Source organism: Miscanthus floridulus, chromosome 8 (assembly GCF_019320115.1).
Source record: "Miscanthus floridulus cultivar M001 chromosome 8, ASM1932011v1, whole genome shotgun sequence".
Taxonomy (NCBI): Eukaryota; Viridiplantae; Streptophyta; class Magnoliopsida; order Poales; family Poaceae; genus Miscanthus; species Miscanthus floridulus.
In genome coordinates this window covers 110,182,703-110,196,082 of record NC_089587.1, presented here as the reverse complement: position 1 = coordinate 110,196,082, position 13,380 = coordinate 110,182,703, and the positions used below count along the sequence as shown (strand labels likewise).

General features: G+C 45.8%; 1 protein-coding gene across 1 annotated transcript; it reads left to right on the top strand.

Moving 5' to 3' along the window:
- The first annotated feature begins 12,098 nt into the window (after window positions 1-12,098).
- Window positions 12,099-12,969, top strand: LOC136473246 (protein GLUTAMINE DUMPER 3-like). Its single transcript, XM_066470926.1, has one exon. The coding sequence runs from the start codon at window positions 12,202-12,204 to the stop codon at window positions 12,712-12,714; it is 513 nt and encodes a 170-aa protein (XP_066327023.1). The 5' UTR covers window positions 12,099-12,201; the 3' UTR covers window positions 12,715-12,969.
- The last annotated feature ends 411 nt before the right edge of the window (window positions 12,970-13,380 follow it).

The window sequence follows — 13,380 nt, the reverse complement described above, 5'->3', positions numbered from 1 at the left end:
AAAGAATTCCTAGAGAGTATTTCTTTTTTTAACACAGAACAAATGCAAATACTTGCATACACACCCCCAATGGATGAACGCAGGCACATCCTACCCTATACATGAGCACCAACGACAGACTATGGTCGTATATGTTCAAACGTTTGTCTTTTTTCTCAAATAGCCAAATAGTTTTTAATCTAATTTAGACATTTATCTAGTATTAGAGACTAATTGCTCCATGGTATTCTTTTTGCTGGAAAACCTTGGTTGGTAATTCTTTGTTTCTAATTTATTTTTCAGTATAAGAAAATGTTCAAATCGCATCATAAAACCCTTGGGGCTACACTTATACTATATTTATGTCCATATTTTAAAATGAATTAGGATGTCAATTCAAGTATCTCGAACACAAAGACATATCGAACTGTTTGAATTCAGTAAATCAGATTTCACACAACTTCAATAATGAATTTTTTCTTTCTATGTGCGCAAAATGATATCAAAGCTAATATTTTTAAAAAAAATATCAGGATAAGATTATTTTAATAAAGCTACATATTAATTTTGATCAAATACCAAGTTAATGTGGAAGTAGATGAATAAGTGCATGCATTAACATTTTTTTGTTTTCTACTAGAAAGTTGCATTTTTCGTTACTACAAATTTTGTAGTTTAATGTTTTAATCAAGTAATAGGTCAGTGAATAAAAGTGAACATTTCAATCCATTTCTCAAGAATAGTGTAGGTCTTTTGAAATCTTAATATTAATAACAACACGTCTGTTATAAATGTGTCTATTAAATGGCGATTTTAGTTTTGGATACTGATATTATCTATATCCATTGAGATTTTTCAGTTACAATATCCACATTTGTAAATCGAATTCAGATATTTTTCTTCCATTTTTAAATTGGATGCGTATGTTTGGAATACAAATGTTATTTTGTTAATATGAAATTGGACAATGTGTATTTTCTCCATATCCAACACTAGTCACAAGAAAATTTTGTAGACATGTGCACTAAACTAAGATGATTAAATAATAAAATGGTATTTTTGATAGTTTCATCCTATTTTCGCGAATGAGCATGGCTGAAACCTATTCCATGGGTTTCGAGATTCTAACTCCACATCAATGCTTATAATTTCAACTAACTATTCTTTCAATCGAAAGACACATGCCCATCGATATCGATAACCTATTATAATTTCATCAATCTTAAAATCTTCTTATGTGTACTATTTGAGGTGTGCCATGCGCATGCTCACGTTTGTGAGCGTATACGTTGAAATTGTATTTCAGTGAAAGGTTACACAGTAGAAACATAGTAAAAAAGGGTGTTGGTGGCCCTTTTTTGTTAGAAAAAGTGGTGAAATAAGAAAATTACAATATAAAAAAAGCTTGTAATTAGGACTAAGAAGGACAATGCAATATGGAGTCAAGAAGTAGGTAGTGTGACAGAGAGAGTCACATCTAATCATCTACGTGTTTTATTCCATTATACACTTTGAAAAGAGTGGCATTGTGAGATTTTCTTTCCGAGAAATTGCATGGGAAACTACTTGTGTGTGCGATGTGTGGGTACGATAAGCTTGGCTTTTGTCATTTCACAGAAGTTTACTCGCACACACGCACATACGCGGCGCATTCAGCTGCGAACGGAATAAGCTTTTTTTTGTACGGTGGTGGGGAGTGACGATGGCGGTGGGCCAGCATACGAAAAATGAGTTGGGCCCCTATCACCTTGTGGCCTTGTGGGTGCACCATCATTCATCGCGTAGGGGAGCTGGCAGACAGGGTGGGCCGCGAGTGGTAATCGGAATTACAGTTTCGCCCTCCCTTGTTGCATTCGCAGTCCTCCTTCGTTTCGAAGAGCTGGCGGCATATACGAGAAGTCCAGGGTTGTAACCGATAAGTTTGTACAGAGAACTTGAGAAGTAGTGGCAGTCAGTGCAGGAAAGCAGGCACCAGCAGCTGATGACATCGGAAGTCTATTAGTACGACTTAAGTACGCTATCAGTGAACGCCCACCAGGACAGAAAATGTTTGTTACCGGACTAGTGACCAGAGTTTAACTTTCATCAAAAGAAAATGACCAGAGTGAAACCAATCGCCGTGTGAAACATGGCGACGATAATGATAATGCGCGGCACGTACGTTGCCAAAAGATACGGATCAGATTACCCACTCCAAAACCAATCGTGTGACCAGAGCACAGAGATGCATGCAACGTTAGGAGTACATGTCACGACTACCAGGGCGGGGATGTGATCGAGCGATGGACGTCCGTTAATTACCTTGTACCGCTGCTGCCGTGCGTGCCCAGCCCGAGATGCCTAGCCCGCGCTCGCGGACGCGGAGATCCGGCTCCGCGGCAGGGAATCCCCTGGACGCGACCGGACCGATTAGACCCCGGCGCGCCGGAATGGCGAACAGCCGTGGGGCCCGCCAGCTAGCACGGCGCGCTGTAATAGGTCAGTGAATAAAAGTGAACATTTCAATCCATTTCTCAAGAATAGTGTAGGTCTTTTGAAATCTTAATATTAATAACAACACATCTGTTATAAATGTGTCTATTAAATGGCGATTTTAGTTTTGGATACTGATAGTATCTATATCCATTGAGATTTTTCAGTTACAATATCCACATGTGTAAATCGAATTCAGATATTTTCTTCCATTTTTAAATTGGATATGTATGTTTGGAATACAAATGTTATTTTGTTAATATGAAATAGGACAATGTGTATTTTCTCCATATCCAACACTAGTCACAAGAAAATTTTGTAGACATGTGCACTAAACTAAGATGATTAAATAATAAAATGGTATTTTCGATAGTTTCATCCTATTTTCGCGAATGAGCATGGATGATACCTATTCCATGGGTTCCGAGATTCTAACTCCACATCAATGCTTATAATTTCAACTAACTATTCTTTCAATCGAAAGACACATGCCCATCGATATTGATAACCTATTATAATTTCATCAATCTTAAAATCTTCTTATGTGTACTATTTGAGGTGTGCCATGCGCATGCTCATGTTTGTGAGCGTATACGCCGAAATTGTATTTCAATGAAAGGTTACACAGTAGAAACATAGTAAAAAAGGGTGCCGGTGGCCCTTTTTTGTTAGAAAAAGTGGTGAAATAAGAAAATTACAATATAAAAAAAAGCTTATAATTAGGACTAAGAAGGACAATGCAATATGGAGTCAAGAAGTAGGTAGTGTGAGAGAGCGAGTCACATCTACTCATCTACGTGTTTTATTCCATTATACACTTTGAAAAGAGTGGCATTGTGAGATTTTCTTTCCGAGAAATTGCATGGGAAACTACTTGTGTGTGCGATGTGTGGGGTACGATAAGCTTGGCTTTTGTCATTTCACAGAAGTTTACTCGCACACACGCACATACGCGGCGCATTCAGCTGCGAAGGGAATAAGCTTTTTTTGTACGGTGGTGGGGAGTGACGATGGCGGTGGGCCAGCGTACGAAAAATGAGTTGGGCCCCTATCACCTTGTGGCCTTGTGGGTGCACCATCATTCATCGCGTTGGCAGTAGGGATGAAAACGGTACGGATATTTTCCGACAGTATTCGAAACCGAATCCGTTTAGAGGGGTTGAGATCTGTCCGTATCCGAGTCCGAATATCCAACATCCGATACCGTATCCGTATCCGAATACTTAAATCGCATATTTACGATGTCGATATACAATCGTATCCTATCCGACATAGTTGACACTATCCGTATTCGAATCCGAATCCGGACCGAAATATGAAAACAAATGTAATATCGGTGATATCCGTCCGTATCCGATCCGTTTTCATCCCTAGTTGGCAGACAGGGGGCGAAGCGGTGGGCCACGAGTGGTAATCAGAATTACAGTTTCGCCCTCCCTTGTTGCATTCACAGTATATATGGCCAACGGGCCGGTCCAGCATGGCACGGGCCCATGCCAGCACGGCCCAATAGCCAACGGGCCGGCACGGCACGCCTTGTCTCACGGGCCGTGCCTTCGGCCCAGGCATGGCCATATGGGCCGATTTCCATGTCGGGCCGGCCCGCGAAGCACGGGCAGAGTCACGGGCCGTGCCAGCCCGCGGCCTGTTACCCTTTGCATTCACAAAATCATAGTTTCACAAACAGATAATAGTTCACAGTTTCATAATTCATACATTCACAGTTCACATCAATACATCATCACAGTTTCTTACATTCACAAAATCAAAGTCCAAAACTTGTCTGATACAGTCATATTTTCATACATTCATAGAATCGAAGTCAAAATATCCGATACATTCACAGATCACAGTTCATACATTCACTGATTCATAGAATCAAAATCCAAAGCTGACAGACAACAGAAATAACAAAAATGAGCTGTTTAGTGCAATGTTGTCTCATTAAAAACATTTCTAGGTAAAACTCACCCTTGTGAGAAACCCTAGAAAGGAAAAAAAAAGTACAACTAGCTCTTAATTAACCATTGTTCAAATGATAGACAAGTCTTTCACAGTCACACACACCCTTTCACAGTCACAGATCACACACACACTCAGGAGGCAAGTCTCAACCTCAGTACCTCACTAAGTACCAGGAGCACCACCAGCAGGTCCATCTTCATTAAGGTACAAGTTTTGGAATGAGTCTTCAAGTTCTTGGTTGTCAACAGTATGTCGTTCCCTTTTTTCTCCTAACTCCCAGTCCTTTAAGCAGGTCAGCATCTCCACAGTCTCTGGTGACAAGCGCCGCCACCATTCCTCAATTATTCTACCTGTCAAACTGAAACAAGACTCCGAAGACACAGTAGATACAGGAACTGATAGGATATCTCTAGCCATTATAGACAGGATTGAAAATGTTAGCTTATGGTCATGGCACCATAGAAGTAGGTCAAAATCATCCTCATAAGAAGTGACGTTGTCACTATCTAAGTAAGCTGATAGCTCAGAAACAGCAGAAGTAGATGAAGATGAAGCGACAGGGAGAGGGGAAGGACCAACAACACCTGATCCACGGCCAAAGATTCTTTCCCATGCCTGCTTTTTCTTACTTGTATGATGTGATGGTTGTACAACCCTTTGAGACCTAGCTGCACCAAACTTGCTCTCATATTTGTTAAACAGTTTATACAATTCAGTTTTGACATCAGCATAGTATGAACTGTACTCAGAACTAGTGTATTCACCAAGTAATTGCAGCACATTAAAGAAACCTCTCATCTTAGCTCTAGGATCAAGAATAAATGCATATGAATATAACAGAGGTATGTCTTGCCAATATTTAAAGAACTTAAGCTTCATAGGTAATACAATAGCTCTCATATTATGATTTTTTCACATGCATACAAATGAGAAGCAATCTCTAGGATATGGTGCAGAACAAGTGGACTTGTAAGATAATAAACACCAGATAGTACAACAGTGGAGTCATAGAAGAGTTCCAGAAACTCCAGTAACTTCTCAGCAAAATACCAATGATTTGTTGTCAACAATTATGAACCATAATGGGAATTAATGAACATAGAAAAGACATTTTTATATGGAACCAAGTGTTTAAGCATCAAGTAAGTAGAATTCCATCTAACATCTATATCCAAGCCAAACTTTCTAGGTCTAACACCCTTAGCATTACAGTATTCCTTGAACAATGCAATTATTTGATTAGAGAAATTTAAGAAGTTAATTGTAGTTCTAAAATCTTCTGTGTAAGGTTTCAACCTCTTTAAACCAGATTTTATAATGAGATTAATGATATGACAAGCACAACGTTGATGTACAAGATTGTACTTACGGTTACTAGGATCCACAGGATCAGGTGAAGGATCAGGACCCAAGTAACAAGCAAATAGAGGTGTCAAAGTGTTCATAGCCATAGCATTAGAAGAAGAATTATCTAGAGTGACAGAGAAAATCTTGTCAATCAGACAATACTCCTCAACCACAGTAGCAATTCTTTCAGCAATGTTTTCATCAGAATGTTTAACCTCAATCAGCCTAAGACCAATAACCCTTTTCTGCAACTCCCAATCAGTATTCACATAGTGAGCAACAACACTAATATAGTCCTCCTTAGCATTACCAGACCAAATGTCTGAAGTCAAAGCAACAAAAGAAGCAGTAGGCAACACAAAATTCTTAAGCTTATCATGACGTTCAGTAAACAGCTTACCAAGATCTCTAGTGGTGGTCTGTCTAGAAACCTTGGCAAACCTAGGGTTATGAGCAAGAACAATGTAATCCTCCCATGCCTGTGACTCACCTATACCTAATGGAAGGTCAAGCCTAACAATCAACCTACACAACTCAGAGCGAGCAACAGTAGGATTGTAGTCCTAGTTATGCACAGATCCATCAGGACTGTAAGAAAGCCTAGACTGAACCCTAGCAGCATGATCAACCTTTTTCCTACAAGATTTTTGATGCCTAATCAAATGGCCAGTGCCAGCAGAAGATCTAGCAGACAATCTACTCTTACACATTTTACAGATAGCAGCAGTTCAAACCTTTTGACCATTCACGGTCTCATAGATCTAATCAAAATCAACCTAGACCCCATATTTACGCTTACCAAGGCATGAGGTACCATCTGTGCTGTTGGAGCCGACCGGTGTCCCTATCGTCGTCGCCGATGGCGCCGGCTCCGCCTCTCCACCACCGTCGCCACCATCCAGATTGATCGGAGCAGAGCCGCTACCGACATCGATACCCAACAACACAGCAACATCATCATGGTTGTCGTCGTCGTCCTCTAGGAGCAGCCCTGCCGTGATCAGGTCATCGTTGCCGGTGAGTGGATAGATGACATCATCGTCATCCGGCATGGTGACCTTGACCGTGGATGGCTTATCTCCAGCACCGGTCCTCAACGGTGCACGCGACCACCGTGCCCGGTCTATGCCACAGGAAAAGGACGACGAGGCATTGGCAACCGACCTGCACGGAGGAGAAAAACAGAGTCAGAGAGATAGAGCCATAGAGGTACAGATCCAGAGTTAGTGGAAGAGACACAAGAAGTGGAGAAGATAGATCTAGGGTTAGGGTTAGGGTTAGGGTTAGCAGAGTACCTGCGCAACCAGAGCCCGGTGCCAGAGACGACGAGGGCCACCCAAAGGAGAGAGACCGATTAGAAACGATGGCGAACGGCGGAGGAGGGACGGACGGAAACACGGTCACGAACTCACATAGTTCACCGAGAGCGAGAGAAGGGAGAGGGAGAAGGGAGGAGAGAGGAAGAAGGGAGGGGAGGTGGATCGAGGTCACCTGAGTCGGGGACGACGGACGAGATCAGTAGATCACGTGAGAGAGCTCAGATTCACGGCCAATGCGGGCGAGAGAGAGAGAGCAGAGATTGCACCGCGGCGAGCCGGCAAGCGAGTGGGGATTAGGGTTAGGGTTGGGAGCGGACTGTGGAGCCGGCCGCCGGTGAGGCCGAGGCGACTGGGCGAGCGGGGCTTGGCTGTGCGGCGGCGAGCGAGTGGGGAACTGGGGATTAGGGTTAGGGTTTGGAGCGGAGAGCTGAGCGGATGAGGAGGCGAGCTGGCGAGGCGACTGCTGACTACGGAACAGGCGAGGAGAGGTGAGGACTGACTGACTGAGGAGACGAGGCGACGGGGGCCGGGGGTAGCCGCTTGCCCGCTTATATGCGGGGGCGGGGGGGCGCGGCGTGGGGGGCGGGGGGGGGCGCTGGCAGGCCGTGCCGTACCGGCCCACGTGCGTGGGGTCAGGCCCAGGCACGGCCTGCTGCTCCGGGCTGGGCCAGCCCAGGCCCGCTAGCCTCCGTGACGGACCGTGCTTGGGCCGGGCCAAAAAACGGGCCTTGGGCTGGGCCAACGAGCTCGGGCTGCATGGCCAATTATGATTCGCAGTCCTCCTTCGTTTCGAAGAGCTGGCCGCATATTCGAGAAGTCCAGGGTTGTAACCGATAAGTTTGTACAGAGAACTTGAGAAGTAGTGTTAGCAGGTGGTGGCAGTCAGTGCAGGAAAGCAGGCACCAGCAGCTGATGACATCGGAAGTCTATTAGTACGACTTAAGTACGCTATCAGTGAACGCCCACCAGGACAGAAAATGTTTGTTACCGGACTAGTGACCAGAGTTTAACTTTCATCAAAAGAAAATGACCAGAGTTAAACCAATCGCCGTGTGAAACATGGCGACGATAATGATAATGCGCGGTACGTACGTTGCCAAAAGATACGGATCAGATTACCCACTCCAAAACCAGGCCTGGTTTAGATTGGGGTTAGAAATCAGTATTTGGCACTGTAGCACTTTCGTTTGTATTTGACAATTATTGTCCAATCATGGCCTAACTATGCTCAAAAGATTCGTCTCGTAATTTACAATCAAACTGTGTAATTAGTTATTTTTTTATGTATATTTAATACTTCATACATGTATCTAAAAATTTGATGTGATAAGAGAACATGAAAAAACTTGCAATCTAAACAAGCCCCCGTCGTGTGACCAGAGCACATAGATGCATACAACGTTAGTAAGTACATGTCACGACTACCAGGGCGGGGATGTGATCGAGCGATGGACGTCCATTAATTACCTTGTACTGCTGCTGCCGTTTGTGCCCAGCCCGAGATGCCTAGCCCGCGCTCGCGGACGCGGAGATCCGGCTCCGCGGCAGGGAATCCCCTGGACACGACCGGACCGATTAGACCCCGGCGCGCCGGAATGGCGAACCGCCGTGGGGCCCGACAGCTAGCACGGCGCGCTGTGCGGCGGTCGCCGTGAGGAAGCAGACGAAGCACCGCCGGGCGGGGGCGCCCCCGGACGAGGGTCCAAGCTCGGACGGGAGCGGCTGACACGAAATAATATTCGCGCGCGATTGCCCCGGCGTCCATCCGACGCGACGCCGCGCGCACTCGTGCCGCGCACCATCGATCGATCGTGTACCAAGTGGAGCCGCGTCCCCTCGATCGGCTGGTTTGTTGCTCGATCGGGGGGGCGCGCGCGGCGAAGGACACGGATGGTGCACCTGCGCGGCTGGGCCTCCACGCACGACGCACCTGCTGCTATGGTTGGATCGTCGGGGGCGTGCGCTGGGTCCGGGCGCCAGGGTTGGTTCACCTGGGGGCACTAGTTCTTGTCGTTTTGCCGCCAATGGCATATGCACCGGATATGCCGGCCGCACAAATTTACTCCTACTACACTGTAAATCTAGGCCTTTATTAGGTATGCTTAGGGATGAAAACGGGATGGATATTTTCCGACAGTATTCGAAACCAAATCCGTTTAGAGGGGTTGAGATCTGTCCGTATCCGAGTCCGAATATCCAACATCCGATACCGTATCCGTATCCGAATACTTAAATCGTATATTTATGATGTCGATATACAATCGTATCCTATCCGACATAGTTGACACTATCTGTATTCGAATCCGAATCCGGACAGAAATATGAAAACAAATGTAATATCAGTGATATCCGTCCGTATCCGATCCGTTTTCATCCCTATGTACGATGATGGTCCTTTGGTTGACTCACACAAAAACTTTATCCCGATTTGGAGCCGGTATATATGGATCACGTAAAAAACAGATTCGTTGTTGCAGGAATTTTGGCTGTTACGTTCTATCTCTGTGAAACTTTTATGCATGCTCGGTGTTCATGTACGTGATCCAAATAGGAACTTACCAGTAGTAGTAGTTGGGTTTCCGCGACAAAAATTCTACAGTTTTTTTTTTTTTGTTTAAGTTTGTACTACCTGTAGGGTAAGGGTAAAGCTAAATGTGCCCTTAAAGGCATATGATCCCAGCACAATGCGAATCTCATTGAGATGTGTGTGCGTACACTTTTCAATGCGAATCCAACGGTGCATTGAGATGTGTGTGCGCACATTTCTCATTGCGAATCCAAGGAGGGAGAAACAGAGAGCCCATTGACTAACTGAGCGTAAACCAGAGAAGAGCAACGACGGCTCGGAAAAGGTTAAAAAAAAGGTTAAGACAAAACAGTGGAATCCGTCCATTCCCGTTGCTAGCTATGCTCATCGTTGATCTGGTCGACATGCATGCATAGAGTTGTCGATAAAGGGCAGAGCAAGTTGCTAATGTCCCAGCCCTTCTTGTGTCTTTGTAGCCCCTCGAAGTCTTCAAAGGGTGAAGAGCTGCGTCAAAAAGGTAATTATGGTGTTTGGTAAGTGCTCCAGCCTCCGATCTGGATAAGATTGTATCCAGGAATCTAAGTAGAATATGAACAGAATCATCCCACGTTGTTCTTCGCTGAGAAGGAGGGGGGGGGGGGGAGGGGGGATTTCCCGTATGAAATAGTACATCTAAAGTTCAAGATTGTTAATAACACCTGCGGAAGTAATAAACCGCTCATGCAGTCATCAGATGATGGGACTTGATAGTTTCCTATAATTAAGAACGAACAAGAACAATTATTTGTTTCTCACAGTCACAGGTTATAAGTGAGCATGAACAAAATCAGCCATGCAACCAAAAGCAGTCATGATGCAAACAAAATCGATAATGCTTGGCCACGAGTGTCCACCCCATCCGGATGTTGCGCGCCTCAGTCCGCCTCGCTGCTTTCTCCCACCGCATGCCTCACCCCGCGCCGCTCGCTCGCTTGCTCCTCGCTCCCACCCGTCATGCGCCCCACCCGCGCCGCTCACTCCTCGCTCTGGCCGCGTGCCGTCCGCTCCCTCTCGTAGTGCCGCCCACTCGGCCGAGCCAAGGGCGGTGCTAGTGGTGGTTGTGCTCGCGCGCCGCCAGATCCCACCCCGACGACCGAAATCGACCGGCTCCGACCTTCTTCTTTCCTATGTTGCAAATGTATGTTTCAAATGCTTCAAATGTTTCAGAGGTATGTTGCAATTGTTTCATATAGATGTTGCAAAACTAGATCGACATGTTGAATATATTGCAAGTGTTTCAGAGGTATGTTGCAAGAGTTCGTTCAAAATGTATCATTTGTTTGAGATGTATGTTGAAAATGTTCTATCTGGATGTTGCATATGTTACAAAGGCCATGTTGCAAGTGTACGTTTTAAATGTTTCATCTGTTTCACTCATATGTTGCAATTGTTTTTATTTGAGTGTTGCAAAAGTAGATCTCGATGTAGGGTGGTCGAGAGTGGAAGAGAGAACTAGCGCGGGAGCCATGGCGGCGTCGGTCTTAAGCTAGTGGCAGCGCTCCACTGGAGGACACGCAAGCATCTGCACTGGCATTTGTGGCCCTAGAGTGGGTCCTCATCTTGCTGCTCCTGATCAACAGCATGCTCGCCTACGCCATCGTCGTCGTGCGGGAGCCATCACGGCATGGTGACGCGGGCGCAGCGGGCGCGGTGGACGCACAGGGGACGGGATGGGGCGCAGCAGGTGCGTCGAATGGGAGCTGCGTCTGAATGCGGGGCCTGGGCCGGACGTCCGGGTGCTAGACTTACCGAAAAATGGTGATCGCAATGCATGAACATACTACACCTGTTACATATACTAATAAGTAGGAAGTGTCTGGGTGCTAGCCTTACCGGAAAATGACGATCGCAACGCATGAACATACACCTGTTACATGTATTGATAAGTAGGAAGTATTTTGTTGTAAATAATCATTGTGTCAAGTCCTAACCCAGCAAGATGAAAATCATATTATTTAAGGTTGGTGCTCTCTATGCTTTTCTCAGTGCGATATAACACATAACGATGCCCTTATCCTGTAGCAAACTTATTAACAAAGCTGAAGAAGATGCACCATTCCTGTGGATAAGTGCATCCCCCATGGTCCTCAAGTGCTAGAATACTCCCAAAACATTTGAGAAAAGGAGCAAAAGTTGACCCCATGGAGAAACAGAGAGCATAATATAGGTTTCCTTTCCGTTTTGCATGGCCACCCCCGTGCCCAACTCCCACGGTTGTCCCAAATGCAAATATTCTATCTCGACGAGGTCCTTAACGCAATTTTACGACCCTAAAAGCTAAAACCATGTAGCATAAACATTGCTGAAAGTGGCTGAGTGACCTCATAATATTTTTTTTTCTTTTAGCAAATCCACCCAAGCAGTGACAAATTTCCCTCTTTTTTGCCCTGTCCCTCCTTATAAATAACCCTCTACCCGTTGCGCTGCAGTCACACACACACACCATTACAGCAAAGCAGAGCAGGTGCAAAAGCCCTCAAGAACTAGCTAGTAAAAGCCAAGAAGCTCCGAGCTGAGGAGCGGAGAAGCGTACAAGAAAGAACAGCAGAAACAATGAGGCCAGGAGCAGGGTTCAATGCGACGGCAGCGGCGGCGGTCGCACCAGCGGTCGCCGGCAGCGCCGCCGCGCATTCCGCATGGCACTCGCCGGTGCCGTACCTCTTCGGCGGGCTGGCCGCGATGCTGGGCCTCATCGCCTTCGCGCTCCTCATCCTCGCGTGCTCCTACTGGAAGCTCTCCGGGTACCTGGAGGGCGGCGCTGGCCGGGGCGACGAGGACGGGTCCGGCGCCGACGGCGCCAAGCCAGCGGCCTCGGACCTGCCGCCGCCGATATGGGAGGAGAAGATACTGGTGATCATGGCCGGGGATGTGAAGCCGACGTACCTGGCCACGCCCATGTCGAGCAGGGCGTCCTCCTTTGGAGACCGCAGCAGCAAGGGTGACGAGGAGGAGAACAACAAGAAGGTGCAAGAAGTCGCCATGGCCAGCGTCAAGGATGCCGAGCAGAATGGTGAGCACAGTGAGAGCCGGAGAGAAAGAGAGGAGCACCACATTCCTGAGGTGTGATCTTCACTATTTGAAGAATTTTAGTTTAGGTTTGTTTTGGGTTTTCGATCGGTGGAGTGGAATGATCGATGATGACCAGAACAGGGCAGAACATTTTTTGTCTTGGTTTGCTCAGAGAATTAAGCTGAGCGCTTTGTGACGCTGGAAACCATCTCCAAGAGAACCCCGACCCAAGCATAATTTTGTGGGGTTGTCAATTTTTGCAATGAAATGATGAACTGAAGAACGGGACTGATGAGACCGTAATTTTGCTCAGATCAGTTACATGAAACTCTTGCTATGATTAATTGGAATGGATTAATAGCATGATCGATATTGATATCGTATCGAGAAACAGATCTTTTGCTAAGGCTTTTGTTTCTTGGGAAAAGATTGTGCTTCTTCGCTTTTTATTTCTGCTCATCAGTTTGTGAATGGAAACGGGAATATATATTTCTTTTTCTTCTTTTCTTTCTTTCTCATCTTCCGTGTCCAACTGGCTGTTTGTTGTGTGCGTATGTATGGGAGTGGGAATCAGGTAGGGCATACACTTTGCATGCAGGGGCCGGCAGCTAGCAAAGCTGCTAGTAGCAAATGAAATGGATGAGGATGATTTGTTTCAGTTTGTACGCCGGACGCGGTGCGTCGATGGGCAAATTCTCATGATTGCGAATATTATGATCAGGT